This window comes from Cibotium barometz, chromosome 33, assembly GCF_041138505.1.
Source record: "Cibotium barometz isolate CiBa-2024 chromosome 33, ASM4113850v1, whole genome shotgun sequence".
NCBI classification, from domain to species: Eukaryota; Viridiplantae; Streptophyta; class Polypodiopsida; order Cyatheales; family Cibotiaceae; genus Cibotium; species Cibotium barometz.
Window position 1 is genome coordinate 35,214,726 of NC_141078.1, and position 26,869 is coordinate 35,241,594.

Genomic DNA, 26,869 nt, shown 5'->3' on the forward strand with positions numbered 1-26,869 from the left:
GAATTCTGGGGTGTACCAACAATTTGTAAGGACTTAAGGTTGTTTGATGTTGACACCATGTGTGTGGCATAGCCTTTTCATTCCTTTTGCAATAGTCTATACATTTCAAACTCAGCTTGGTATAATAAATGTGTTGATTTTCAGCGTATGCATTTGTAATGAAGAAAATTATAATCTTGTTCCCCAATCTTAAACTTCTTTCCCACATAAAGGTGACAATAATACAAACACAAGTTATCATTCAAGACATGCTGGTTGCCCCATATTGAATGGAAAGCCCATTACTAGGCTATTCACAAACCAAAAGATCAATACAGATGACAACATTCGGTTTGTGTTGTTGGATGCACAATTTAATGTGGAGACTCTTAAAACTTTGGAAAGACACCATCATAGCTTTCTCTTGGTTGCATATAAGGTGTGCTTGGAATCAAATAAGCTCAAGTGTCATGCCGTTAGTTTAAATAACAAATCAAAGAAGCTCAAGTAACATGTCATTAATTTAAATAATAAATTTACTTTATTTTTTATAACTTTTTGCAATGTATATGTTTTAGGTTATGTAAGAAGCATGGAAAAAGCTTGGAGATCCAAAATATAGGCACCATGATTATTAAAAATCATGTGAGTGGTGGTTTCCCATAATATAAACATACTTTACAAGGTAGTCATGTCATAGAGTATGTCATCTAGTTTTTGGGTCATACTTTGCACATAACACATGCTTATTAGTTTTTGATAAGGATGTGGAAATATATAGAGAGAAACATCCAAAGTTTAAGGAAGAGCCTTGCCATTATATGGGTGGTACGATGCATCTGATGGTTTAAACCAATTAATTAATTTAAACAAATATTTCCATCCTTAATCTTTTTTTTTAAACAAAGGTATTAATTCTTGCCACTTTTCATGGCTTAGCTATTGGTGTTGTCGTGCATTCATTTGACTTGTGCTTTACCCCCCAAAAGCTAAAAAGTGAACATGGATTTGCTTCATTTATGGGGAGGAGCTAGAAATCTTATGGCAATGAAACCAATTGTAAGACGTCTTAAGGATGTGCTACTCAAAGAATGCTTGGTGTGCATGACTTTCTACTCCATTTAGAGGCCTTACGTACTTACCAATGACTTTCTACTCCATTTAGGGGCCTTAGGTAATATTACCAATGACCCCCTAAGTGGTTTGATTGCAACATTAATGCTCATCATATCAATAACTTCCATCCAACTAACCAACTTATGGTCCCATTGGTCAAAATCACCCAAATTCAAAAGCAAGTGATTGAAATTACACCTTGACAAGCAATGAGAAGAAACTCACCACTTGGTATGCCGAGGCTTTTGATCTTTCATCTCCTCCCTCATTGAAGTAAATTGAGAACTCTTGGATCCATCGAACTAAGATATCAAGAGAGTACATAAGGATGCTTTTGAAAATTTTCTAATTTATGGCCATAAAAATTGCAACAAAGTAGTCCTAAAAGTGCCATGGATCCACAAAATTAACAAAAACCAATTATGAGGAAGGAGATTGTATCTTTTTGGAGATATGTGTTGTTTAAAGAGTGCACTCACAAAAGGTAATAAGCATAGCATATTCAAATCACACGATGGTATTCAATTTGTGTAGGTATGATGATTTTTTTCAACACTTAAGATTTTTAAATTTATTTCATAGGATGTTTAAAATTCTTGATTGCGATAATATATATGTGCTATTTCATAGGCTATTTAAAATTTTATAATATATGTTACAATAATATGTTAGTATGTGCTCCCAACTTCAAATAATTTAAATGAGGGCATCAAAGGTGCTATCTACAAGATTAGTGCTTTAGTGAGGTATGCTAGCTGATGCCCTTTTATAGATCCCATACATCTCAATACCACCTAGTGGTTTCATCAAAACAAGTGGTTTAACACTAAACTAGGTGCTAGAGAAGCTTCACCCACAAGCTAAGTGATTTGGTCCCTTTCACATGTACATGGTCCATTTGGCCCCATTACAATGGTATTGATGACCTTTGATGACTCACCACAACTTATGCTCTTAGTGAATGAGAGATTTAAACTAGAGGCTTGTGAAAGGCTTAGAAGAGACTTGGATTTGATTTCAAGAAATTTGTTGGGCCTTGCAAGAGAGGGCAAGACCAACATTGAGATGGAATGAGTTATAAGTCTTAGAGAGAAAACTTGATTAGCCAAGAGTAAGATTGTATTAGTGATAATTAATCACTAATTATAATTATAAGAGCTTGTGGCTATGGAAACCTTGAGAGACTGGGGCTTGGTTTGAAGTTCCCCATGTCTTCCATAGTGCACCAATCGTGAAGCCCTATCAAGAGAGGCTAGAGTGCATCTTGGCACATCCTCACCATAGAAGAATTAGGTGGATTTGAACCGGATGACCTGTATGAGCTGTACGATCACGAATACGCAGAAAACAAAGACGAATTGGGAAAAAAGACAATGACATGGCGTGACAGAGAGTTAATCAGCACAATTAGTGGTACGGGCTGGATTGGATTGCCTTGAGGTGTAGGAGAAGCCCATGAAGCATTTTGAGCTCAAGTGGAGCAAGTGGGGAGCATTGAATCCTCCACCAGCTATGGGTATGGCTGGCAACTTTGGAATCTAGTGAAAGACACTAAAAATAGTTGAAGATGTGATAACCACAAAAAAAAAAACTTCTAAGGATTATGACAAGGCTTTGATACTATGTTGAAATACTGAATAGCATGTGCAAGTTGGCTATGGTGGATCAAATACTAGAGCTAAGTTAAAACACAGGATGAGTAATTTTAAAGTGATAGATAGTGGAATGAAGGGAAGAGGCTTTAGCACAAGTGGAATCTATTGATTCTTTTGGAGCATTAAAAAAAACCAACAAAGAGATGGATAAGGAAGTGTCTTTGATAGAAGGGAAATGCAATGAGAATAGTTTTCTCTCTGCTTAAAGTGAAAAAAAAATGGTTTATAAAGAGAGCCACAAATGGGTGGCTTTGCAATGAATATCGAGAACAATGCAAGGCTCTGGTATTAGTATTAAAGTCCTAAAGAGAAGGAGATCACAAAAGGAAGCTTCAACTATAATGAAGACCCTTAGAGTAGGGACTAGACAAATGTGCAGTGCAAGGAGGCTAGTAGTGGCAAGATCGTCTAGCGGCTGCCACGTTAAACCTTGAGGGTGTCTTGACTTGGTTCAATGAGGAGGGCTAGGAGGACTTTGATGGCAAAAAGATGGCCAAAATTCATTAAAAGGTGATGGAGTTGATGTCCTAGTGGGCCATTGAGAGAGACAAAATAGAGAGTGTGGGCCTCTGCACAAATAGACTTTGTGAGAGCCAAAAGAAAAAGAAATTTTAGGTATAAAAGGCATCAAGCCTAAAGTTTTAACTATAATAATACTTGTCCCCCAAATGATACTTTTGGTCACCAAGGGTCAACCATATGGTAATTTTTTTTGAGGGATCACCAAACCGTGTTCTTTAGATATCAAAAATTATACACTTCTTAATAATTATAGGAGATGATAATCGATTAAGTATAATAATGTACAATTACATGTGCATTTTTATACCTTTCATCATGTATTATAAATGTAACGTTGATATTTTTTAATGAGAAGTCAAATAACCTCTTTATTTCCTATGAATATTAAGCGATAACTTAAATGAAAAAAATTGAAAGGATATCTTTGCTTTCTATGAATATTAAGCAATAACTTAGATTTTTTTTAAAAATGGAAGGAGCTCTTGGAAACCAAGATTTTCTAGGATGCCCATGATGTGTTTAATACCCCACCACAAAGGAGGGATGGTGGCTTGCCAACAAATGTGCCCATAGAGCTGCGAGCACACATATGAATGACCCTATGAAAGCATTGGCTTTGCTAAGGTAAGTCCCCACTCTACCTAATTAACACTCCAATATTTTAGAAAAAATAATATTGGGGGAGTTATAGATAGTAGGGTTCCATTTGGACTATTTTTGTCCTTTCATCCTCTTACACACCTTCTTTACATGTGAGATAGCTTGGGATCTCCTTCCCTATCTGGTAATCTTCTTTGTCCATATGTAAGATTTAAACCACTAATTCTCCCCTCCTCTAATCAAGCACCACAATTAAGCATGGAAGAAAGAAGCCGGACTTGGGATCTCCTTCCCTATCTAGAAATATTCTTTGTCCATGTAAGATTTACCCTATCTAGAAATCTTCTTTACCCATGCATTTATCTCTAACAACTCCCTCTAATCAAGCATCTAATCAAGCATGATAGTTCTTGATTGGAGTGCTTTATCAAGGCTTTGATACCATCTTAGAAGCCAAGATATGCTAGACCACCCATGATTGATATGACACCATAAAGGAGGAATGGTAAGGTGGCCAATAAATTTTCCCATCATGCTCTCCAGAGTCACTATCACCCCAAGAGGCACACACATCTACATGTCCCTACGTAAGCAATGGTTTTGGTCAGGCAGCAAGTCCCCACTCTACCTAACTAGCTCTCCAATCTTCCGTAAAAGATCAGCTTGGGGTAGTTATAAATAGTAGGGCTCCTTTTGAATGTTTATGTCCTTTCATTTTCCACACCTTCTTTGCATGTGGGATAACTTGGGATCTCCTTCACTATCTAGTAGTCCTCTTTGTCCACGCGAGGTTTGCACCTCCAGTAGGATCGGCCAAGTTGGCTATTATTTTTCTTCAAGGTGATTTAGAAAAAAAATGATTCTAGTGACCATTGGCAATTGGTCATATTTAGCCGAGGAGACAGACTTATTCAAAGGATTAATGATAGCAGACTAGTAGTTAAAGGCAATGAAGACAAAACATTTAAGGTGGGTTAACATACACCAACAATGCTGATGAAATGCAAGCAAGAGTGGGCTATGGTGGATCAAATGCAAGGATCAACATGATTAGTATGTAATTAAGGTAATTAAGAGATGATTAAAAAGAGATTAGTGAACAATTAATCTAATAGGATAATACAGGTATGGATACTAAAAAACCAGCAATTTCTCATTAGGCCAATGCCTCAATTTATAGGTTTTATATCCACAAGATGCCAAGCATCTAATCCCACTGATTTCTCCTTGATTTGTGCCACCTCCTCTACATCTGGGGGCACCTTTCCTAGAATCTTTCCACACCCCTATATTCACTCATGCTACCCTTGATTCTCTCATCAGTAGATTCCTCTCACTTTTTCACTGCTATCCACTTAATTACAGACTCCCTTTTATAGTCTCTTGCTAAGGGCTTGTTCCCACACACACCCATTGCCTTGCATATTTCAACACCTCCTCTCAAGTGAATAACTCTAGCATACCTGGACCCTATACCAAGTTTCCCTCTTACTTGTTGGTAGCCCATGACCAGTGCCTCAAGTCCCTAACTCATAGTCCTTGACACTCTCTCTCTCTCTATGTGTCCAAGGCTACTACAAGTGCCCGTGACCTTGACTAAAGTGCTCACACATACATCTACCACATGGCCTACATCATTGGTGGCTTAGAGGTGGTTTTACTCTGGGCTGTGGGGTTTCTCTCTCTTTCTCTCTCAGAAAAGATGTCCTGACTCCTCTTCCTTATTAGGAGTCTCCATGAAGTTTGCCGATGTCGATCCTTCTTCATTTGGTTTGCTGTAGAGCAGTCTCTAGCCATGTGTCCTGGCTTCCCACAGTTGTGGCAACAAGTGAAGGTCTTCCTCCTCCCGTGCCTCTTCCTCGTCCTCATCCTCATGCAAGGCCTCCTCGGGTGTAGGATGCTTTCTCCTCTCCAGTTGTTGGGTCCATTTCCTTTCTTCTCTTTGACCTTGTTCTCTTGCTCTAGTAGAGCTCCTTCTATCTCATGCAGCTTCAAATCTTGTACATTCTTTAAGGTTGCCACAATGTTCTCATACTCTCCCTTGCCCACACTCTTCAGAAGCATTGCTAGTGCCTTGTCATCTTCTACCTTCTTTCCAATTACTGCCAGTTGTTGCTTAATGCTTTTGTATTTGTTCAAGTGTGTGGTTAGAGGTTCACTTTCCTTCATGTCAAGTTTATAGAATTGCATTAGCAAATTTATCTTTAAAATCTTTGCTTGAGTGCCAAATAATTTGTTAAGTTCATCCCATGCATCTTTATCTTGAGTGCCAAATAATTTGTTAAGTTCATCCCATTCATCTTTAGCTTGCTGTTGTATCCTTGCAATGTGGTGAATGATTTCATCATTTAAGCTAAGTGCAATGAGTCCTAATGCTTTCTCATTCCTGCTCTTTCACTCATTCTCCCTATTCTCCTCTGGACATTCATCTCTTCCCTCAACTAGCCCCCACAGATTCTTCATCATGAGCAAATACATGGTCTTTGTTTGCCATGTATAGAACTGCTCCCCGTTAAATTTAGCTATTTCTTGTGCAGTGCTCATGATGATGTGAAGGGGCTCTTTCACTCATTCTCCCTATTCTCCTATGGAAATTCATCTCTTTCCTCAACTAGCCCCCACAGATTCTTCCTCATGAGCAAATACATGGTCTTTGTTTGCCATGTATGGAACTGCTCCCTGTTAAATTTAGCTATTTCTTGTGCAGTGCTCATGATGTGAAGGGGGTCTTACCTCTTGATCTAATTCAAGATTCAAGGGTAGTGTCTACCCTTTTACAACTCAAATCTGGTGTTAAATGATGATTACAATATATTTATGAGCATGAATACACCAGAAATTGCATAAAGCCAAGGGTAACTGATTTGTACTGAATGGTTGGGATATCAAACCATCTCCAAATTACAATCTAAAGTGATAGAGATCTGTATAAGATACCCAATGGTGAGTTTGAACCATCAATTGTAATAAAATATAGTGATTACTGCTAATTAATCATTGATTAGTGAAATAATCTCCTATTTTATGTCAGAAAATAGAGTGTACGGGGAGGCCTGATCTGGTGCCTTAGAGTTAAAATGAGCTTAAATCCTTTCAAGGGAATCAATAGAAATTTCTCTAGTAGAGGATAAAGCCCAAAAATAAAAGATTTGACCAAACATTGAATGCTTAATCACTGTTTTACCAAAGTCACTTGTTGCAGATTTGATGCAAAGCTTGATTCCACTTCTCCTTGAAGAATTTCTGAAATCTGAGATCATAGGCTTGTAGAGCACCCTTGAAAACCCCTGGGGCCAAGAGGAATTAGCTTGATTTACCTTGAGTGAGTGTAGATATAAGATTTCCTTCAAAAAACTGGCGCCGAGGCAAAATCACGATTTTCTGCAATTTGCGGGTTTGACGAGCTAATGTGCTGGGCTGAAGCATGGAGAGTCTATCTAGCTATGGCTAAGAACATTTTGCCTAATGTTGAGGCTGGAGGGAGATGGAGCTCCTCCGCCAGCTGGGTGCAGAGGATAGTTGAAAAGAGGTTAAAAATTGGGATTAACTTCTAATCATGATTAATAAAGTAATTAGCAAGGTAATTAGGCTCAAAAATCATATGAATCCTAAGATTTGCTCTGATACCATGATGAAATGCAAGCAAGAGTGGGCTATGGTGGATTAAATGCAAGGATCAACATGATTAGTACATAATTAAGAGATGATTAAGAAGAGATTAGTGAACAATTAATGTAATAGGATAATGTAGGCATGGATACTCAAAAACTAGCAATTTCTCATTAGGCCATGCCTCAATTTATAGGTTTTACATTCCACAAGATGCCAAGCATCTAATCCCACTGATTTCTCCTTGATTTGTGCCACCTCCCCTACATTTGGGGGCACCTTTTCCTAGAATCTTTCCACACCCCTATATTCACTCATGCTACCCTTGATTCTCTTATTAGTAGATTCCTCTCACCTTTTCACTGCAACCCACTTAATTACAGACTCCCTTTTACAGTCTCTTGCTAAGGGCTTGTTCCCACACACACCCATTCACTTGCATATTTCAACAAATGCAACCTAATAATATTTGTTATGTGGGGTTATGGGCTAGTGTTAACACAAAGTTTCTAAATGACATGTGGAGAAAAGACCATTAATATAATGGCATGTCATTAGAGTTATATCACTTGAACAATACTAGAACAATAGTACACCTAAAAACCAAGCAATATTAGTACATGGAGGTGTAAGGAAATCAAATAGCTATCATTTTCCATAAAAAATGACACATGGAAGAAGATTCCAATGACATGTAAGTACCCTTAGAGCATTCATACCATTGGGAAAGGTGCATCAATACGTTGTATTGCGAACCACATTAGAATATATGTGGCTCAAAAAAAGTAATTTTTCCCTCCTTAAGAGGTTTCCCCCCCAAGTGTATGTACACACTCTTATGAGTGTGTATAAGTAACCTTATCATGGTACTTTATTTGTTCTTCACTCATTCTCATCAATCTACTTTGATTGTTGTGCTTCTATGTATCTCTACTTGCTTGCTACATTTATGTGTGTGTTGCTACCTTGATGTCCACTCCAACAATTGGTATCAGAGCAAGTTCTCTTGGCTCTCACCCCCTTATCATCTTCTCCTTGAGTTTCTCTTAGCTATCTTCTTAGGTGGAGAAGGTATAGTGTATTGTTAACTATGTTAACATTATTTTTGCATGTTTTGGGTGCAATTTAGGAATTTTTCGCATGCTGTAAGGTTTTTGTAGACATCCTGCGAGAGTGTCGTTTCAAACTACTTTTGTTTGATTTTGGTTTTTTTGCAGTGTAATAGTAGCATTTGGTGTTTAGGTAGGGCTCTCGTCAACTTCGACGTTGCATCTTCAAGATTATCTTCAATAGCTTCAATGGTATCATCAACATTATCATTAATTTTTGCATTCGTGCTAAATATTATTCCACACTCTACACTCTATAAATGTCATACACTTTGTAGGTTTCCTTCATCATCAACAATCTACTAGCACAGCCATCTCGGTTGCATTCAATGAACATTGATAGTACTTGTAAGAAGAATGGATATTTACATTCTAGGTTAGATATTAGTTATTTATAAGCTGAAATGACATGTAATGATGTATTTGGGATGCTTTCTGTGCTGAAGATAAGCTTGACCGGACCAACTACCCATTTATGGTCCTATATGATATGCTAAAGGGCTTTAAAATATCGTTAATTGGCATCTGTCTTGCCAATGCAAAAACATAGTACATGGTACGAGTTTTGATGTAACTATGGCATCTGTCTCCGCACCTCCCACAGTGGAACAAGCCAAGTGAGATGGCAGGGATATAGAGGCACATGTATGGGTGGCAATGAAAAGAAGCATTATTCTTCATATTTACTCATGCAAAACTGTGAAGTATGCTTAGGGGGTGCACTACCAAGAAACCCTATGTATCATGTGCGTTGAAGGGGTATTTAAAAAACCCCTTACTTATGAATTTTTCATGAATAAAATGACCCCTTTTTCTATATGGATACGCTTTTTATGCTTTAACAGGTGCGTAATGAGGCATGAGTGGCCTACTTGCATTAGCAATTAGAGTCCAAGAATATGAATGAGAGAGATTTAATAGATGAGTTCCTCATAAGGATTAAAGATTTCAAGGAGTATCTTGCACGATGAGGCTTATCCCGAACGTTCTTCAGTGTGTCGACTGTTCTCACAGCTCTACCAGATTCATACAAGGTTTTTATACCTAAACTTCAGCACATGATGAAGGTCCAATGCCCTTACTTTTGATGAGTTGGTTACAATGCTCTTATAAGAAGAGAAATCTTGGAAATCAAAAAGGTAAAAGTAAACTCTTTTCTTAGGGTGGCTATAAGCCAAGGCAGAATCAGCCCAGTCTTCTGGAAAGGATGCCAAGAAGGAGTGTGATAAGCCTAATAAGAAAGGAAAATGCAACTACTATCGAAAGCCATGTCATTAACAATGAATGTAGAAAAAGGAAAGGAGAAGAAGAAAGAGTTAGGTATGGCTGTTAGCTGATGCATCAAGACCAAGTGTTGAAAAGGAGTTAGTAACCTATGCATACGATGATCGGGCATTCATCATCCATTACAGTTATGATATCCTTCTATCCACGATGTATGCATGATAGTGATAGATCAACATGTTTGGTACTCTAAGCCATGGGATTTACAGGTTAGATAGGTATAAGAGATTGGCACATAATGCTTGTTCAGTTACCACACATGCTATGAGTGATGTGGAGCTATAGCGTACCCTCTTTATTTACTTAAATTTTGGTAGTTTGTTGTACCTTTAAAGGTAATAGATAGTGCCAAAGTTGCCAAAGATTAATTAAATCCCCTCTAAATCATATATATGAAGGGTGCATTCTGGGCATGCAATAGGCATCATTCTCAAAAGATGGATCAGTAAGGGTTATCCAAAAAATATAGCGTATACATAGTGATGTACGTGGTCCTATGAGGACACCATTAATTGGGAGATATCTCTACTTTATGTCCTTTATTGATGATGACTACTCCAAGTACACCTAGGTGTATCCATTGAAGGAAAAGTCAGAGGTCTTTACATGCTTTAGACACTTTATTTCTATCACTGAAAATGTGTCTTCATATAAAGTTGGCACCCTTCATATAGGTGGAGGAGGGGAGTATATGTCAAAGGAGTTCCATGTATATATGGCTGAAAGAGACATAAAACACCAATGCATAGTGTCTTACAAACCTTAACAAAATGATGTGGCTATGAGGAAGAATAGATCTCTCATGGAGATGGCACATTGCATAGTTTTTGGGCAAGATTTGCCTCATATTTTTTGGTTAGAGGCACTTATATGTGTGAGTTATGTGCTAAACAAATGCCCCACCAAGGCTTTATAGATAATTACGTCTTGTAAATCTTGGAATGGTAGGAAGCCCTTTGTGGCTCATTTGCATGTTTTTGGTTATCATGCTTATGCTCTTGTGCCTAAGCAACGAGGCAATAAGCAAGACGGTAAGGCGGTAAGATGCATTTTTATGGGATATATCTCAGAAAGAAAAGGGTATAGACTCTATCATCTAGCCACAAAGTGGATTTTGGTAAGTAGAGTTGTCTTTGTTGAGAACTCACTTCAACCCATGCTTTTATGTAAAAAACAACAAAATGTATCCTCACAAGATATTGATACACTCCTACCTTTATACAATGTTGGGCAACCATATGTGGAGCAAATAAATGCTAAAAAAGGTGGTGTAAATCAGCCCATACCAATTGAAAATCAACTTGAGTTTCAGCCCATAGATAAGCCTATTGAAGAAGAAATTGTGGATGAGGAAAGTGCAGCCATATAGGCATCCAAGCAATTATGGATGATGTAGTGGATAAGGATAAGGCAGCCTATACCGGTTGAAAATCAACTTGAGTTTCAGCCCATAGATAAGCCTATTGAAGAAGCAATTGTGGATGATGTAGTGGATCAGGAAAGGGCAGCCATATAGGCATCTAAGGGTATGCCATATAAGAAATTATGGATGATGTAGTGGATGAGGAAAGGGCAACAATACAAGCATTTAGGGGTATGCCAAAATGGCTGGTGCAGACATTGTCGAACAACAAATTAGCTACTCCTTCACCTAGGAGGACACATGCAAGTTCTCATCATACATCTTATTCTTTTGTGGATCATGCTCTCATTGCCAATATATACAATGAAGAGGAATCTCTTTCCTTTGAGGAAGCATAGGAAAATGATCATTGAATGGAAGCCATACAGGATGAGTATGACTCATTCCCCAAATATGACACTTGGTATTTAGTAGATTTGCCTTATAGTAAGAAGGCCATTGGTATGAAGTGGGTTGATGTGCTTAGTGGTGCATTCTCTAATCCACTTGCCCTGCCCCAAATAAGAGCCATATTCATTCTCTTACTATTACCAAGTAGGACCTACTTTGAGCTAGAAATTTCATAAGTACCTACAATCCCTAGCTAGTGAGCACTAACAATCCTATAGATGCTTATTATTTTTTCTACACAATGGATAAAAGTCCTTCATTTCTTTCCACTTTCTAATCTTGTCATGGGTAGGGAGATTTTGATGCATTACTCTCTAGATCAAAGCAGTAGGTTGAACTTTGATACCTTGATTAACCATTTCTTCCATGCCTTGACAAGCTCTCAAAGGAATATCAGTACAATTACTAGAATTTATGATAGAATTGCAACACAATACTAGAATTTGTGATTAAAAAAGCATCTTTGGATATTCATGCCATTGTGCTCTTGTTTGGATAAACTTGATGTGATATCAATGTTACTATCATTATAATCATCATTGTAACCAATGTTGTTGTTGTTATCAATATCATTGTGGATCTACATATGCATTATCCAATCGTTCTTGGCCTTACAAATTGATGTGCCACTTCAATATGATGTTCTCTTGGATATGGTGTTATCAATCATCATTATGGATCTATATATGCATTATCAAATTGTTCTTGGCCTTTCATATTGATGTGCCACTTCAATATGATGTTCTTTTAGCTATGTGATATAACTCTTGATGTGTTATTCCTTATGTATAAAGTGTAGTCTTGTATTGTTTCCTTATATATAAAGTGGAGTATTGTATTGTTTGCTTATACGTAAAGCACATGATGATGCTTCCTCTCATTTTGAGTATGGAGAAGATTTCAACATATATTCTCTTTCCTCCTATAAAGATTTTAGTGTATCATGGAAGATTTTATCATTAATTGTAGATAGCATCAACATGTCATGGAACATGTTATCATCAATGAGTCATCAATTGTTATGGTGGATAGAGTTTAAAGTGTCACCATGATTTTGGAATTTAAGCAATATACAATCATGAGAGGTCCCAAAGACATGTCTACCATGATATTTTCATCCCAATCTAGATTGGAGTTATGTCTTTGGATGATGCCAAGCTCATGTATAGGTTGATATACAATTAAGCTTTGCCAATCATTAGCTAGCATGAGCTGTCTTGCTCACTTAAATAGTGATCACAATGAACATACTATTTACTATCATCCACTCACCATTAAGGGTTTTAAGGTCTCAAAGTCCCACAAAACATCTTTTCTTGATAGTGGCAATAAGGAACATATATATTGGTAATGCACTCGTTAGCTAGCCCCTTAGCTAGGATCTCCTCAAACTTGAGTTTTAAACACAACATTGAAGTTACCATAAAAAACTAGAAAAAACCATTGAAAACTCACCCCCTTCCCCCCAACCCTTCTTTCCCTAACAACATTTTATTGTTTTGGTAATTGGTTGCTCCTTATACATTGATAAGTGACATGAAGGTGTAATAGCAACATCATTACATACATAATGTAGAGTCCTATTTCATTGCTTATATATGTACTTAGATTTATGAACTAAAACTAACTTAAACTTTCATAAATCTCAAAGTTAAGATTCATTAATATAATTGGCCATCCTTGTTGTGCAGCAAGCAGTTTAAATCGATTTGCCCAATGCATCAAAATTGAGATTAAGCAATTCTCATATTTCAATTTGAAATTAAGAACCTAAATGACCATGTTTATCTTATCCTCAAACCCTTCCTATGTGAAAACTTTAATGGTTGTTCCTAAAATAACCATGTTTCTCTTATTCTGTAACCCTCCCTATGTGAAAACTTTAGTGCTCGTTCCCTAAATAACCATGTTTCTCTTATTCTTAAACCCTCCCTATGTGAAAACTTTAGTGCTCCTTCCTTAATAATGCCTTATAAGAAGAGTGAAAAGACAATATCTATATGAAAGTTGGTTAGTTGCACTTAACACACTTTAGCATACGAACCATGGAAATACATTTACTTCAATCCATGTGGTTCAAAAACATTTCCACTTCTTTTATGATTAGATGAAGTGGATGCATATATAATGACATAGGCAATATTGAATAAGTGGAAAGTGGTTGACATCTTTAAAGGCTTTGAAGAAAAAGAAATAAAGGTGGGTGAAAATCTTAAAAAGAAGGAATTATTTTGTCCTCCATTATGATATCATGAATATGGTTATATCCTTACCCCTCACATGAGCACCCAAAAGGCATGTTGACTCCTCACCACATACCTTTATATTTTAAAGAAGCCTAAGGAGTACCATTTCAAGCATAATGTAGCCTAATTTGTAATTTTAGGATGAGCTTTTTGGAATCTTACGTAATCTATGCTTACTACAAGGCCTATCATATCACTTTTGTTGGTATTGATAGTTTTGGGAATCTTATGTAATCCATGCTTACTACAAGGGCTATCATATCACTTATTGATGGTTTGATAGCGAGCAAGGAAAACATAATGCACCCAATAGTGAGTGCTAAATAGTCAATGGTGCTAAGTATTGGGTTCCCCCCTAGTGAAAGGCTTAATGTGCACAACATAACCTAAAGAAAACTAACATTCAATCATGTGTGAATTAAAGTTGGAATAAGGTTAGCTCAATACTAAAGAAGGTGTGCATTACTAATTTACATGTGGTCTACATGTGAAGAGGAATTGAAGCTTTTTTTAGAGAGATTTTGGGTTTTATTGACTTGATAGGATAGAGCCTTGCCCTTTTTTCATCATGTCGCACTCATCTAAAGGTGTTTATAGACAAATCCTCACCCATTGGATGGGCGGGGGCTTGAATTGGGGAGATCCAAGGTTGAAAAGTGGTCAAGATGGGCCCCCTAGCCCGAGAGCAAGCACACACGCAGAAGTGTTCATTGGCTATAAGTATGTAAACAAGATAATAAACATATAAAAGAGAGAACACATATCATTGTAGACTTGTGAAAGCTCTTTTTGTGAGTTTTAGATGAATAGTTTCCAAGATTTTTTTGGATAATGCAAAACCCTTTAGGCATGCCAAGATGTGACAAGAAGTCTAAAACTTTTTAGAAATATTAGTTATTAAATGGTTAAATTAGTTGTAAACGAATGAAGCTACTTCAAAGATCTTCCATGGAGAAACATTTATGCCTTAGGTGATGCATCGAGTTGTGATTTACTAGATCCTTCATTTATTACTTAGACTTCCCAAAAGTGAAACAGATAAAATGAACGTTAAAAACATATTGTGTGTAATCTGTAGAGAGTCAACGATTCAAATCTCTTAGGCTATATTGATTTAAAAATGATATTAAACAATTCATTAATCTCTCACACACATCGTCTCATCGCGGTAGTAATTAGGAACACTTAAATATTAACCAAAAAAACAATACTATAAAGTGAAGTTTAAACTGCATGAACTTATGATTGTTTTTTTAAATGTACTGCACATGGATGGCACTATGCATGCTGGTACAAAAGTAACACCTTGACCCACCACAAGTTAACCTCACATGCAACTTTAAATGTGTCATCAACAAAATTTAAATGGGCAAAAATATATATAAAAAAAGTACACGCTGAAAAATAAGAGCCATCCAGTCAATGAAATAAGACAAGCAACCAACGACCGAGATTGAATTGAATTAACCATGGAAATTTGACAAAAAATCTGCCAACCCCCCACTATATACTCACAAACAGCAAATAGCAAGACCGAAAAAGGCTAAAATGACTTATGAGACTAGATACATAGACCATAAAGGTTTCATGCCAAATCTCTAGTTTGAGAACATCAAATATATATATATATATATATATATATATATATATATATATATATATAGAGAGAGAGAGAGAGAGAGAGAGAGAGAGAGAGAGAGAGAGAGAGAGAGAGAGAGAGAGAGTCCTTCCAAAGTAGAAGCTCTTAAAGAGCTATGTGGTCCTCCTCTCCTTTTTAGGTAAAGATGGAAACAGTAGTTCAAACTTCTTCTTTGACTCTAAATTTTTAAGATAGTTTTTGACTTATGTTATTTGTAAAATACAAGTAAAACATCTTAAAACATGCTTGACATCCATCAAATATCATCCTATATTATCATCACTTATGGGATTTCATGCCCGTTTTTGGGCATTTTGACCATCAAAGATGCCCTTCACACGTAGACTTTAAGCGGCATAAGTGCGTGGTGGAATAACCCAAGCCCATCCCCCCCCGACACCCAAATGAGGTCACACGTCATGGTTCCCAAGCCACCGGGGCTGGAAACATGTGCATTTCCAGTGGATGAATAGCCTGAATAGGGCACCAAAATATAATATTGTTTTAAATATATTATGTAAGTTTTTCAAGAATAAGAGTGTTTTTCTAAGGTTTTATTTGAGGATGTAATGATTGATGCTTGAAAAACATGCAAAAATTTGAGAAGCTTGTTGAAAAAGACATTAAAAAAGGTGAAATTTGTAAACCTGAATAATAATTATTATTATACAAAGGGGTCCGGACCCATTAAATAGATTTGAGTAACCGATTGCAAGGGTGTTAAAAGGTTCTAATTTTTTTTAAAAAAAAAGGGTGTCTCGTTCTCTCTCTAGGTTTACTCTCTCTCTTCCGGAAATTTTATTTTGAAATCCTCTCTTTGCGCTGACAACCTCCCACTAATCTCCACGATCCTGCTTTTATTTTTTTTTTCAAATCGGCGTCGTGTGAACCTTCTCTTGCGAGCCTTCCTTTGTCGCCAGCAGGCCTTTGCCCCTGTGTCGCGTTGAAGCATGTGGGCATTCATCGCATCAGCTACCGCAGATAACACGATGGTCTCCATGGTGCTGCATAAAATCATCAGCAGGCTGCAGCATCACCACCATCACCATCGCCAGCAGATGCAGATTCAGCAAATCTCGCTCCCTCTCAAGTAGGGTTTCACCCTTGGCCGTATCATCATCACAATGGACGCAGATGCACATGCAGCAGAAAACACATCTCTAACATCATCACCATTACCAGTGCTGTAGAGCTTGCCTCCTTTGGCCGTACCATCTCCACCATCAGCAGTGGATGCAGATGGATATGCTAACCATATCGTCATCAGCTGTAAATGCAGATGCATGCGCATGTGCACATGCGACCGAAAATCTTGAGCTCACCTCAACAGACTCTGTCGTCTTCTTCTAAGGTTTCTACATCCGCTGTACCATCACCATCATCATCAGTAGCAGTAGATGCAGGTGTGTATTAGAAATTCTTACCTCATTGAGCCCATCACAACAGAATCCATCACACAAGGTTTTACCACCTTACCACTTCCACCACCACCATCATCATCATCATCAGCAGTGGTTGCATTTAAAGTGCAACATCGGATGCAGATGCACATGTAGGAGCAGTTAGCTGTTTCCCATAACGGCATCTGTTTCTTCAGGTTTCACCATCGGCTGTAATGCCACGACCGTCAGCTTGTCATCATCATCAGCATTAGTTGCAGTGGATTCAAGTGGAGCAGCAGATTGTAATGCACATGCTGTAGAAAGCCCCTCCTTTTACAAAACTCACGATAAACACCATGGCACCATCTCTATAATTGTCATCATCTATCATTGTCAGCATCATCGTTTGCAAGAACAATAGATGCAGATGCAACTCCAGCGGAAAGCCCCTCATACCAAGCTCACCACAGACAGCATGGCTTCATAAGGTTTTACATGTGAATGTGCCATGGGCTGGCTCCTTGGCTGCTTCAAATGTAGACAGAGACGCCGGGGCAGCAGTTCCTCGAACTTCACAGCAAAGTGCAAGGTATGTGCATCCAACAAGTTAGGTTTTCTGGGTTTTGATCCAAGGCGTCAATGCCTGTTTGATTCAGAATCTATTCTCTATGGTGCTCACCTATGGCTTGGCCTGGGATTTATGTCCCCTTTTATGCTGCTTGATGTTGGATTTCTGTCCTCCTTCATACTATACCTTTTGCTACTTGAGTAAGAGATTTTTCTTTCATTATGTTGCTTGATTTATGGCCTTTCCCTGTGTAACCTTGTTTTATGTTGTGTGTTCTGGTTTCTCCCCCCCTTTTATTAAAGGTATTGCCTGCTTTAGATGATGCTTTTATGTCTTGGCTCGATGATGTATATGCTCCAAAAGTGAGTTTCTGCTCCTTATTTCAGGAACAGAACAAGATTGCCATAGATGCTGTCCCTTGGAGTGTCACTTTTGCCCAGACCCAAGGTAGAAGAGGTTGTGTTTATAAAATTTGTGTTACCAATCTTGCCAGCAGATTGTTTTAGTGTTTTAATTTGTGTTTCTGGATCCTTAACAGCAACAAGTCAAGGAGAGCAAGTGGACTTGAACCTTCATTCAGAGAAGTGTGAGGTGAAAAGGAATGCTCAAACACAGGGCAATGACTTGGACAAGAGCCTCTCAGCATCTGTCAAGACAGAGAAGAGATGTTTTCCGGCTAGGAACCGTTCATCAGATCAATTGTTGCAGGTGGAGAAGCTGGAAGAAGAGCTCAACAACCTTAACAGAAGGCTTGTGGAGGAGGCAGATGAGGCGAATAATCTCAGAAATGAGGTGTATTATTTGTCGTTTTATTGGCCGTAAACAAAGTAACTAATGTATCATCTCAATCTGCCTGTGAAGCAGGTAATTAGGGATGCACGTGCTTCATCGCAATAAATACCTGTGTAAGGAAGTATACTTTTTTGCAGGTGAGATACCTTCGAAACTGTGGTGAGTTATTGGATTCTCCAGGTGCCTTCAAGAAGGCACTTGATGATTTGCAGAAGGCTTCAGAGGAGGGTCAGCTAGAAGAAAGTGGACATCTGCTTCTTCTGCAATCTTTGCTCACAAAGGTCGAGTCTGAAGGAGGAGCACTGGTTGAGCCTTGCTCGGAGCAGAAAGAGCAAAACAGGTATATAAATGCAGGCTGCTGGAACTGCATACTTTTTCATATGTAAGTATTTGGAACCGGTGATTTTTACGAGCAGCTAGTGATCTATTATCAACTTGACACTATAATGGTTTTAAACTGCTAGCACTCTTTGAACTAACAAACTGAATTTTGATTGTGGGATGCATGAGCACAGACCACCATTGTCTGATAACAAAAGCAAGGCACACATTGATATTATTGAAGCTCCAGAGGACCTGCTTGATTCCATAGACAGTTCTTCTTTGGTGACTTGGAGAGAATCAGAATCCAGCTTGGAAAATTCCCATGGCAAGACAGTTGTAATAGGGTTTGATCAGTCCCAGGTTAGCTTTGTGTTTCCTCCTTCATTACCGTAATGCTGTACAGTTCAACACTTTGTTTTAATCTGCTCTTCCTTCAAATATTATGCAGTCGACGAAGGTATCAAAATCCCTGAATTCCCAAAGGGCATCCACCAATGAAGAAAGGGGATGCTCATATGAAGCTGAGCAGAAGCTATTAAGTACAAGGCTAGATGATCCATCTGATTATGTTAACCCAGATGTTAAGCAACCTCAACTGATCCCAGTGGCAAGGAGAAGAAGATCTACAGCTCTCTCCTTCTCGGGATTCTTGTTAGTTGAAGATGAAGCAGGAAACAGGCTCACCTCAGAGCAGTTTGCAATTGAGGGTTCCAGCAGCACAGAATCCCAAGGGTTAAGACCTTCTTCTAAGATTATTGAGGAAACTGATTTGAGCAGTGAAAATATAGATGAAGCTTCCAAAAGCCTGTTTGCATTTGCCACAGATGCTTCTCAGAGTCAGTCTGTTTCAGCTGACCAGGCTATCTCTCTGAATGTTTCCCGGGATGATATTTTTTCCAACACAGACTCAGAAGTAGACTCTCATTCGGTAGATCCATATGCCAATGACAGTTGTTTTAGCTCGCACTACAGGCCATGTAGATGTCCATGGAGTCCAAAAGATCACAATGCCCATGAAGTGCACTTGCCATACACAGACACAACAGTGGAACAATTCCAAGTTAGCACTTCCGAAGATACTTATGATAGGTTTTCGGATGCATTATCCTACATATCAGCAGATCGCAGCAATAAAAGGAATGCCATTGATGATGATTTTCGAGACGGTGGAAAACTAGATTCTGATGCAAGCTCTTCCAGAACTTTATCTCAACTGCATGTATCTTCAGTAGAAGACAAGGCTTCTGCAAAGAAGAGTTCCAATCCACATGCAACTGTTAGAGATTCTACCATGTCACAGGAGGAGAATGCAATCCAATGGAAAAAGATGAGCGCAGAATGCAGCAGCTCAACGGAAGCTCAAGCTGAAAGGGTGCCAAGAAAGGAGGATTATTTAGTGCTTTCTCAGCAGCAGAGTGCTGCTTCAACTAATACAACAGAAAAGTGGATTGAAAGGGCCATAGGCTCTGAATTGAAAAACAGCCATGAAAGCTTAAAATCAGAGGTACAGAAACTAATTGAAACGGAAACCAGCTCTAGAGAGGCCAGCTTATCTGGAGGACTAAAGCAATCATCTTCAGACGAGGCAGCTTTTGTGGGCCAGAATAAGCTTCTTCTGTCAGAGTTAATAGATGAAGGCACATTCAAGCAAGAGCTAGCTCCATCAAGGACCAGAACAGTTACATCTCCTGACATACCCACCGTACCAAGCTTAGAACATGGTCAGATTCCTGTGCTAGGAGGTCAAGGCATTGCAAGTATAGAGCTATCTGCACTTGGGGCCACCTCGGCTTTGACTTTTGACTCTGAAATGTCACCTTACATTTTACATACACAATCTCCTTTGCCACATGTAGTCACTGCAAAACAAGGGTTAACTCCACAAAGTCTCACTTCAATTTCGTTGCCAGAGATTCAAACACTGCCAAACTCAGTACATTCACAGCTTTCTGTGCCAGCATTATCCAACGAAGGCACATCTAAGCAGCAACTTACTCCCTCTAGGACACTTTTAGCTCCCTCTTCACAGGTCGAAACGCCAAACTCTATACAGAGTCAAGGGTCTCCCGCCAAGCTTGCTGAGGATAGACCCATATTGGGAACTGTGGCAGCTCATTGGAGCCACTCATCATCAACTCAGAAGTGGTGGGATGGGAAAGGGATCCCGAACTCTACCAATAAATACAAAGAGGTATTGGCTTTACCCAGAATATGTTTCTTTGACTGTGTTCATATATAATTTTATATGATGAGTGATTGAGTTGTTTGTGCAGGACCAGAAAGTCAGCTGGCATGCTACCCCCTTCGAGGTGAGGCTTGAGCGAGCGCTGGCCAAGCAAGGGCGTGTATTCCAAAAGTGGGTGAAGTTATTAACATCCAAAACATAAAACTTCGCTTCTAACTCATAATCATGTGCTGGGCTTTAGTCCCTAGTTTTTCATATTTGCAAGTCTGAAGCCCCACACCAAGCTCTAATAATGAGAACGCAGTGAGTTTTCATGGTACTAATAACATGCAGGTAGGTTTAATTGAACATGTTTTGAAATTTTCAGGAAGCTTTTTGCGGGAGCTATGGCTACAGAGATGGAGGTGAGCACTGGGCCGATCACTTCCCCTGGCTGAAAAGGGGACCAAAGGTCAATTTACTAGATTAGGGTGGGTCTTATGAGGGTTGGGAGCAAAGTGTACAAGATGTAAAAAATGTTGTAGCTTAGGGATCTGCGTTTGCTTAGGAATCAACATATATTTCCATCATTGTGAGTACACAGTGAGACCTCTTATTTGTCCCTATCAGAACCCCTGGTGGTCCCTAATGTTATAGAGAATGGACTATTTCCATTTCCATCATTGAGGACAAATATTAACTCAGTTGCTCTCTCTCTCTCATCCCCCCCCACTTAAGTTGGAGTTGAGCGACCTTGTACCGTAGGACACTTTCTTGAATCAAAGTGCCCTTCTTTAGTGTGACATTGTCATAGCTTTGAACTGGCAAATGTAGGCATAATAGTTACATCATTTACTTCTTTATTACAATTGTTCTCATACAGAGTTCTTCTAAACTGGTAGAGGAATCCAGTATCACAGACTTGCATGATTTTATTTAGGTCCTTTTGATAAAAAAACATGTGCATTATCTATGTTAACATGCCATCAATGGAGGTGCATTGAAGAATCCTCATATGCTACAACAAATCCGCTAGAGGTATCAAGCTTTCTTGCGATGTGTCGTGATAGACCCAAAGTTTTATAGCCATATGCACGTTAGAACTTTATTTTGCTTGCCATTAAAAAATATGGGAATAATACAGAGAGGCTGCAGCACAGTGTGTCGGGGGGGAAATATGATTTATCCATCAAGCATGCATATAGAAAATACTAGGTTAGTATTTTCTATATGCATGCTTGATGGATAATACTACGTTATCCTTTTAAACTAGTCCTTTCTTGTCCCTTAAGTCTTGGATTTGAATTGGAGGAATATGTAGGTCTTGTTGAAACTTAAAATTACTGGAGAAGCCCTCGTTTGTAACTCAACACGAGCCGTTTTCCAAAAAAAATGACGTATATAAAAGTTGACTCACCTTAGGGATATTTTTATCATAAAAGTATCTAATTTTGTAAGGTTTCTTAAATCTATAATCATGTCTTTATATATGACATTACAATTTCTCTAATTTGTCCTTGTCTTCATCTTCTTGTCCCCACTGTATCCCCCCATTCTAACTTATCCTCTTCTTTATATATTCTTTAGACCTCATGTTTTGTGGACTGGAATGGTTGATCCAATGTTAATTGGGTCCTATACCAAAGGATTCAAGGTTGTCCTGCCAGGCTGAAACGGTTAAATGTGTATGTGAGTGCATGGATACTTGCAAGTATGCTAGAAAAAAGAGTGCAAAATTGAGTGGGAAATCCAACAAAATGTGAAAGGAAGATTTTGGATGTGGATGGGTATAACAAGGGAATAGAGATCTTTTTTATGAATGTGTTTCAATATTTTGTTGATAGTGGGGATGGGCACGGAGCGAGCTTTATTTTGCAACCAATATCTCTCTATACTCTCTATTACCTTTGTCTTCTCTCTTCTCCCCACTTCCCTCCTCCAAGCCAAGCCCAGCTAGATCAAGCCTCGTCCCAGCCCAACCTTCCTTGACCCAACCTCTTTTTCCCACCCCCATCGCACCTCCTTCATCTCTCTTTCTCTCTCCTCTCTCCTCTTATTTCTCTCCCTCTCCCTCTCCCTCTCCCCCTCTTTGTCTCTCTGGTGTCTTCTCTGTCCTCTTCTTCTTCTCCTCTCTCTCTCTCTCTCTCTCTCTCTCTCTCTCCTCCATATACACTCTCTCTCCTCTCTCTTCTTCTTCTCCTCTCTCTCTCTCTCTCTCTCTCTCTCACACACACACACACACACACACTCTCTCTCTCTCTCTTCCCTCCTCCTCCCTCTCCCTCTCCCTCTCCCTCTGTGTGTTCCCCATTCCTCTCTCCTCAGTCGCATCACATGTGCCTACCCATGGCGAAGGCGTTCCTATTCTCTTTGTCTCCGTCTGCCTCTCTCGTTGTGATAATAGTAACCATTGAGAGAGAGAGAGAGAGAGAGAGAGAGAGAGAGTAGCAGCATTAGCAAAAAAACCCCTTTCCCACCTCGAAGTAGCGAGTTTTGAGAGAGAGAGAGAGAGAGAGAGAGAGAGCAGTAGCAAAAAAACCCTTCCCCCACCCCAAAGTAGCGAGCTCACCACTTGGAGAGTGGGGAAGGGGAATATAAGGGCAACCATGGCTCCACACGGCCTTCTTCACCAGACGTAGGTGTTGAGAGCTCTTGGATTAACCTCCCGACCATAGCAACCATAGCCAAAACAACACGACTACTATATCAGGACTCCTACTGTTTTAATAGCTTAAAGCTCTTCACATGTGTCTAGTCACTTTCACAGTGTCCAACCGCTCTTAATTAAGTCCGTAAAAATCGGTCATTTTGGCACCCCTAAACCCCGCTCGTGCCTTTTCCAGACGGTCGAGCTCTAGGCTCGTTAGTAATTTCGTCGTCATGACATTACTCCCTCCTTAAGAGGAGTTTTCGTCCTCTGAAACAAAATTTGAAAACCTCTTTCTTAGTGTGCTTATCTTTTCCCAGGTAGTAGAACCTTCTTTTGGTCTATCCTTCCACTTAACTAAACACTTCTGTCATACAGAGCGTCGAGTTCTTTTCTCTTGGAAATCCAAGACCTTTTCTGGTTTGTGTGGTCAAGATGGGGGTTCAATAAGTTCTAATAGGATTTCTTGACTGACGAGATTATCGTCATCACCCAATTTCTTTCTCAGTCTACTGACGTGAAAAACTGGATGAACTTTAGAGCTTTTTGGTAAAGCTAACTTATAAGCAACACTACCTACTTTTTTAAGTATTGTAAATTGACTAGAATACCTTGGGGATAGCTTCGGACTTCTCCCTACTATTTTCAAAGATTTGGAGTGTTCGGGATCCTTTAAGATTCAGAGTCTGCATAATGTTTAGCACGGTCCTATGCTCTCTTAACATTATCTTTCGCGATTTTTGTGTTCTCTTGCAGATCTTGAAGAAAATCTTTAACCTTTTGTATCTTTTCTTTCTCGAGTAGTCCAACGGCCACCACTGGAGCTCGTGGTTGAAAACATAAATGGACTAAATCCCGTTGTTGAATGTTTGGCACTATTATAAGCAAATTCCAATATGGGTAAATATTATTCCCAATTGGTTTGCTTTTTGCTTACATATGCTCGTGCATGTCTTCCAAGACTTGGTTGACTCTCTTGGTTTGACCATCACTTTGAGGATGAGCAGCTGTACTCATACTTAGCATGGTGTCCAATTTCTTGAACACAACACTCCAGAAATGACTATTAAACTTTGTATCTCTATCACTAACTATATCGGTAGGTAAGCCATATAATCGATAGATATTTTCAATGAGTAGCCTTGCTAACTCAGGCGTAGTCACTTTCATTTTTGTCGGAATAAACCGACATATTTTAGTCAACCTATCTATGATCACCTAAATCGATCTACCTATAAAGTCCATTGAGATACTCTCCCACTTGGTGTTTGGGATCTCTAGTGGACATAGTAAGCCACCTACCTTTAGGCGTTCTGCTTTATTGACCTGGAGCTTTTGGCATTTTAAGACAGTCATGGACGTCGTTACTTAAGCCAGACCAATAAAATTGTCTCTTAACTAGTGCATATGTCTTTCGTATTCCAGGATGACCAGCATTCGGACTATCATGACATTCATATAAAATACGGTGCCTAATGTTTGAGTCCGAATGTATACATACTCTACCTTTGTAAAGTAGGTAATCATTATCGATGGAAAAATTCTTCCAATGATTTCTTTCATCACTTATAAATGACATGTCTCCTTGAGACATCTTTTGAGACTTACCGCTAGTGGAAGTGTGTGTCTCGTTTAACGGGGCTATCTTTATTTTTAGTCAAGGAATCTCTCTTCTCTATGACACTCCAAACGTGGGCATAATGCGGATCATCAATGCACTTCCCCTTAAGTGATTCCAAAAAATCACTCTTAATTTGAGTAAAACTCAACTCATTAACCATGGGCATGTGACTCAATGAATCAACTACCACATTGTAACGTCATTTTCTATATCTTAGTTGAAAGTCAAACTCTTGGAGAAACTCTGCCCCCATCGACCTTTGCATCCTTTCAACTCTTTTTGACTAGATAGCCATTTGATACTCTCATGATCAAAGATTATCTCAAATCTGGCATCATATAAATAACGCCTCCACTTCTTTAAGGCATGAATTATAGCATATAACTCCCTTTCATAAGCTGAATAGTTTTGTTGAGCTTTGTCCAACTTTTTACTTTCAAATGCAATAGGTTTCTCCCCTTGTAAAAGAACTACGCCTATTGCATCATTACTAGCATCCGTCTCTACCACAAAGGGTTGATTCGGATCGACAACTTGGAGAACGAGAGTTGTAGCTATAGCTACCTTAAGTTTTCCAAACTTCTTTGCTGGGGGGAACCCCCTAAACGAAGGTCTTTCCCTTTCCTTTAAGCTGATCCATCATTGGAAAAACTATCTTAGCATAATCTTGAACATACTTTCTATAGAATCCAAACAAACTAAGAAAAATTTGTAATTCTTCTAAGTTTGTGAGATGTGGCCATTTCAATATAGGTTTAACTTTCGTTGGACGAATGCCATCTTCCAAGATAATGTGGCCCAAGTATTGGATTTCTTTTATGAAGAATTCACATTTACTCCCTTTGGCATAAAGTGAATGATTCCTAAGTAACTTAAATACTTGCCATAAGTGTTCGAGCTCTCTAGGCTCCCAGTAATTTTGTTGTCATGATAGGGAAATTTTTTCCATTGAAAAAAATGCATGTGTGAATATATATATATATATATATATATATATATATATATATATATATATATATATATATATATATATACATGATTCGTTAGAAAAACTCCTCCCCACCTTCCACCACTTGGGGAATGGGTGAGGGAAATCTATTTTTGAAACAAAAATTTATATTTATTATCTGTATTAGTTTTAATTTCCCTCCCCCACCCCCAAGGTGGAGAGCTCTCGCCACTTGGTGTACATTTGGCCTTGGTTCTCTCTCTCTCTCTCTCTCTCTCGGGTTACAATGTGGAAGGGTTTTTTGGAAGAAGATGTTGGAGTACCTAACCGTTTTGAGAGATGTGTGTTAGAGATCTTTATTGGGATTGGAGACCTTGCGAGAGTTGGGAGAAATCTAAAGAGATTAAATTTTTTAGAACCGGATGAGCATATTGTTAATGAGGTAGATGGAGACAAAGTAGAAAGGGGGTCAAAGGATAATGAGAGGGGAAGAGAGAGATAGGGAGAGAGGAATAGGAAAGAGAGAGATAGGGAGAGAGGAATAGGAAAGAGAGAGATAGGGAGAGAGGAATAGGAAAGAGAAACATGCATGGTGAGAGGAATAGAATAGGAGAGAGAGAGAGAGAGAGAGAGAGAGAGAGAGAGAGAGAGAGAGAGAGAGAGGATTGAAGGGTTGGGCGAGTTTGTTGAGAAAACGTGGTGCTCATGCTAGATCAAGTGTGTGGAGGAAAAGAACTCATAAAATACAAGAACAATATCTTGCTATTTAGTTGTTTATGAATACAACTAGGCCTTGCTACACACAAAATGCCTCCTAGCTCCACCTTTAAATAGGTGAGCTAGTGGACCT

The 26,869-nt window shown here is 38.8% G+C and overlaps 1 protein-coding gene across 5 annotated transcripts; it reads left to right on the forward strand.

The window, feature by feature from the left end:
* The first annotated feature begins 16,404 nt into the window (after positions 1-16,404).
* On the forward strand, positions 16,405-21,680 carry LOC147619514 (uncharacterized). 5 transcript variants are annotated; one of them, XM_086773184.1, is made up of 9 exons: positions 16,425-16,975; positions 17,170-17,543; positions 17,909-17,969; positions 18,061-18,314; positions 18,452-18,696; positions 18,830-18,998; positions 19,087-20,829; positions 20,912-20,994; positions 21,191-21,680. In XM_086773184.1, exons 2-9 carry the CDS (start codon positions 17,463-17,465, stop codon positions 21,258-21,260), a joined length of 2,706 nt encoding a protein of 901 aa, XP_086629310.1. In that variant the 5' UTR covers positions 16,425-16,975; positions 17,170-17,462; the 3' UTR covers positions 21,261-21,680. The 5 variants fall into 5 exon arrangements, with proteins under 5 accessions (XP_086629309.1, XP_086629312.1, XP_086629311.1 ...); XM_086773187.1 differs by having other exon boundaries at positions 18,452-18,654; XM_086773183.1 differs by having other exon boundaries at positions 16,405-17,543.
* Positions 21,681-26,869: the final 5,189 nt, after the last annotated feature.

Coding starts and splice junctions, on each gene's coding strand:
- LOC147619514 (XM_086773183.1), top strand. CDS start 17,463: ATGGGCTGGCTCCTTGGCTGCTTCAAATGTAGACAGAGACGCCGGGGC. Junction 17,544..17,908: donor ACTTCACAGCAAAGTGCAAG/GTATGTGCATCC, acceptor TCCTTATTTCAG/GAACAGAACAAGATTGCCAT. Junction 18,315..18,451: donor CGAATAATCTCAGAAATGAG/GTGTATTATTTG, acceptor ACTTTTTTGCAG/GTGAGATACCTTCGAAACTG.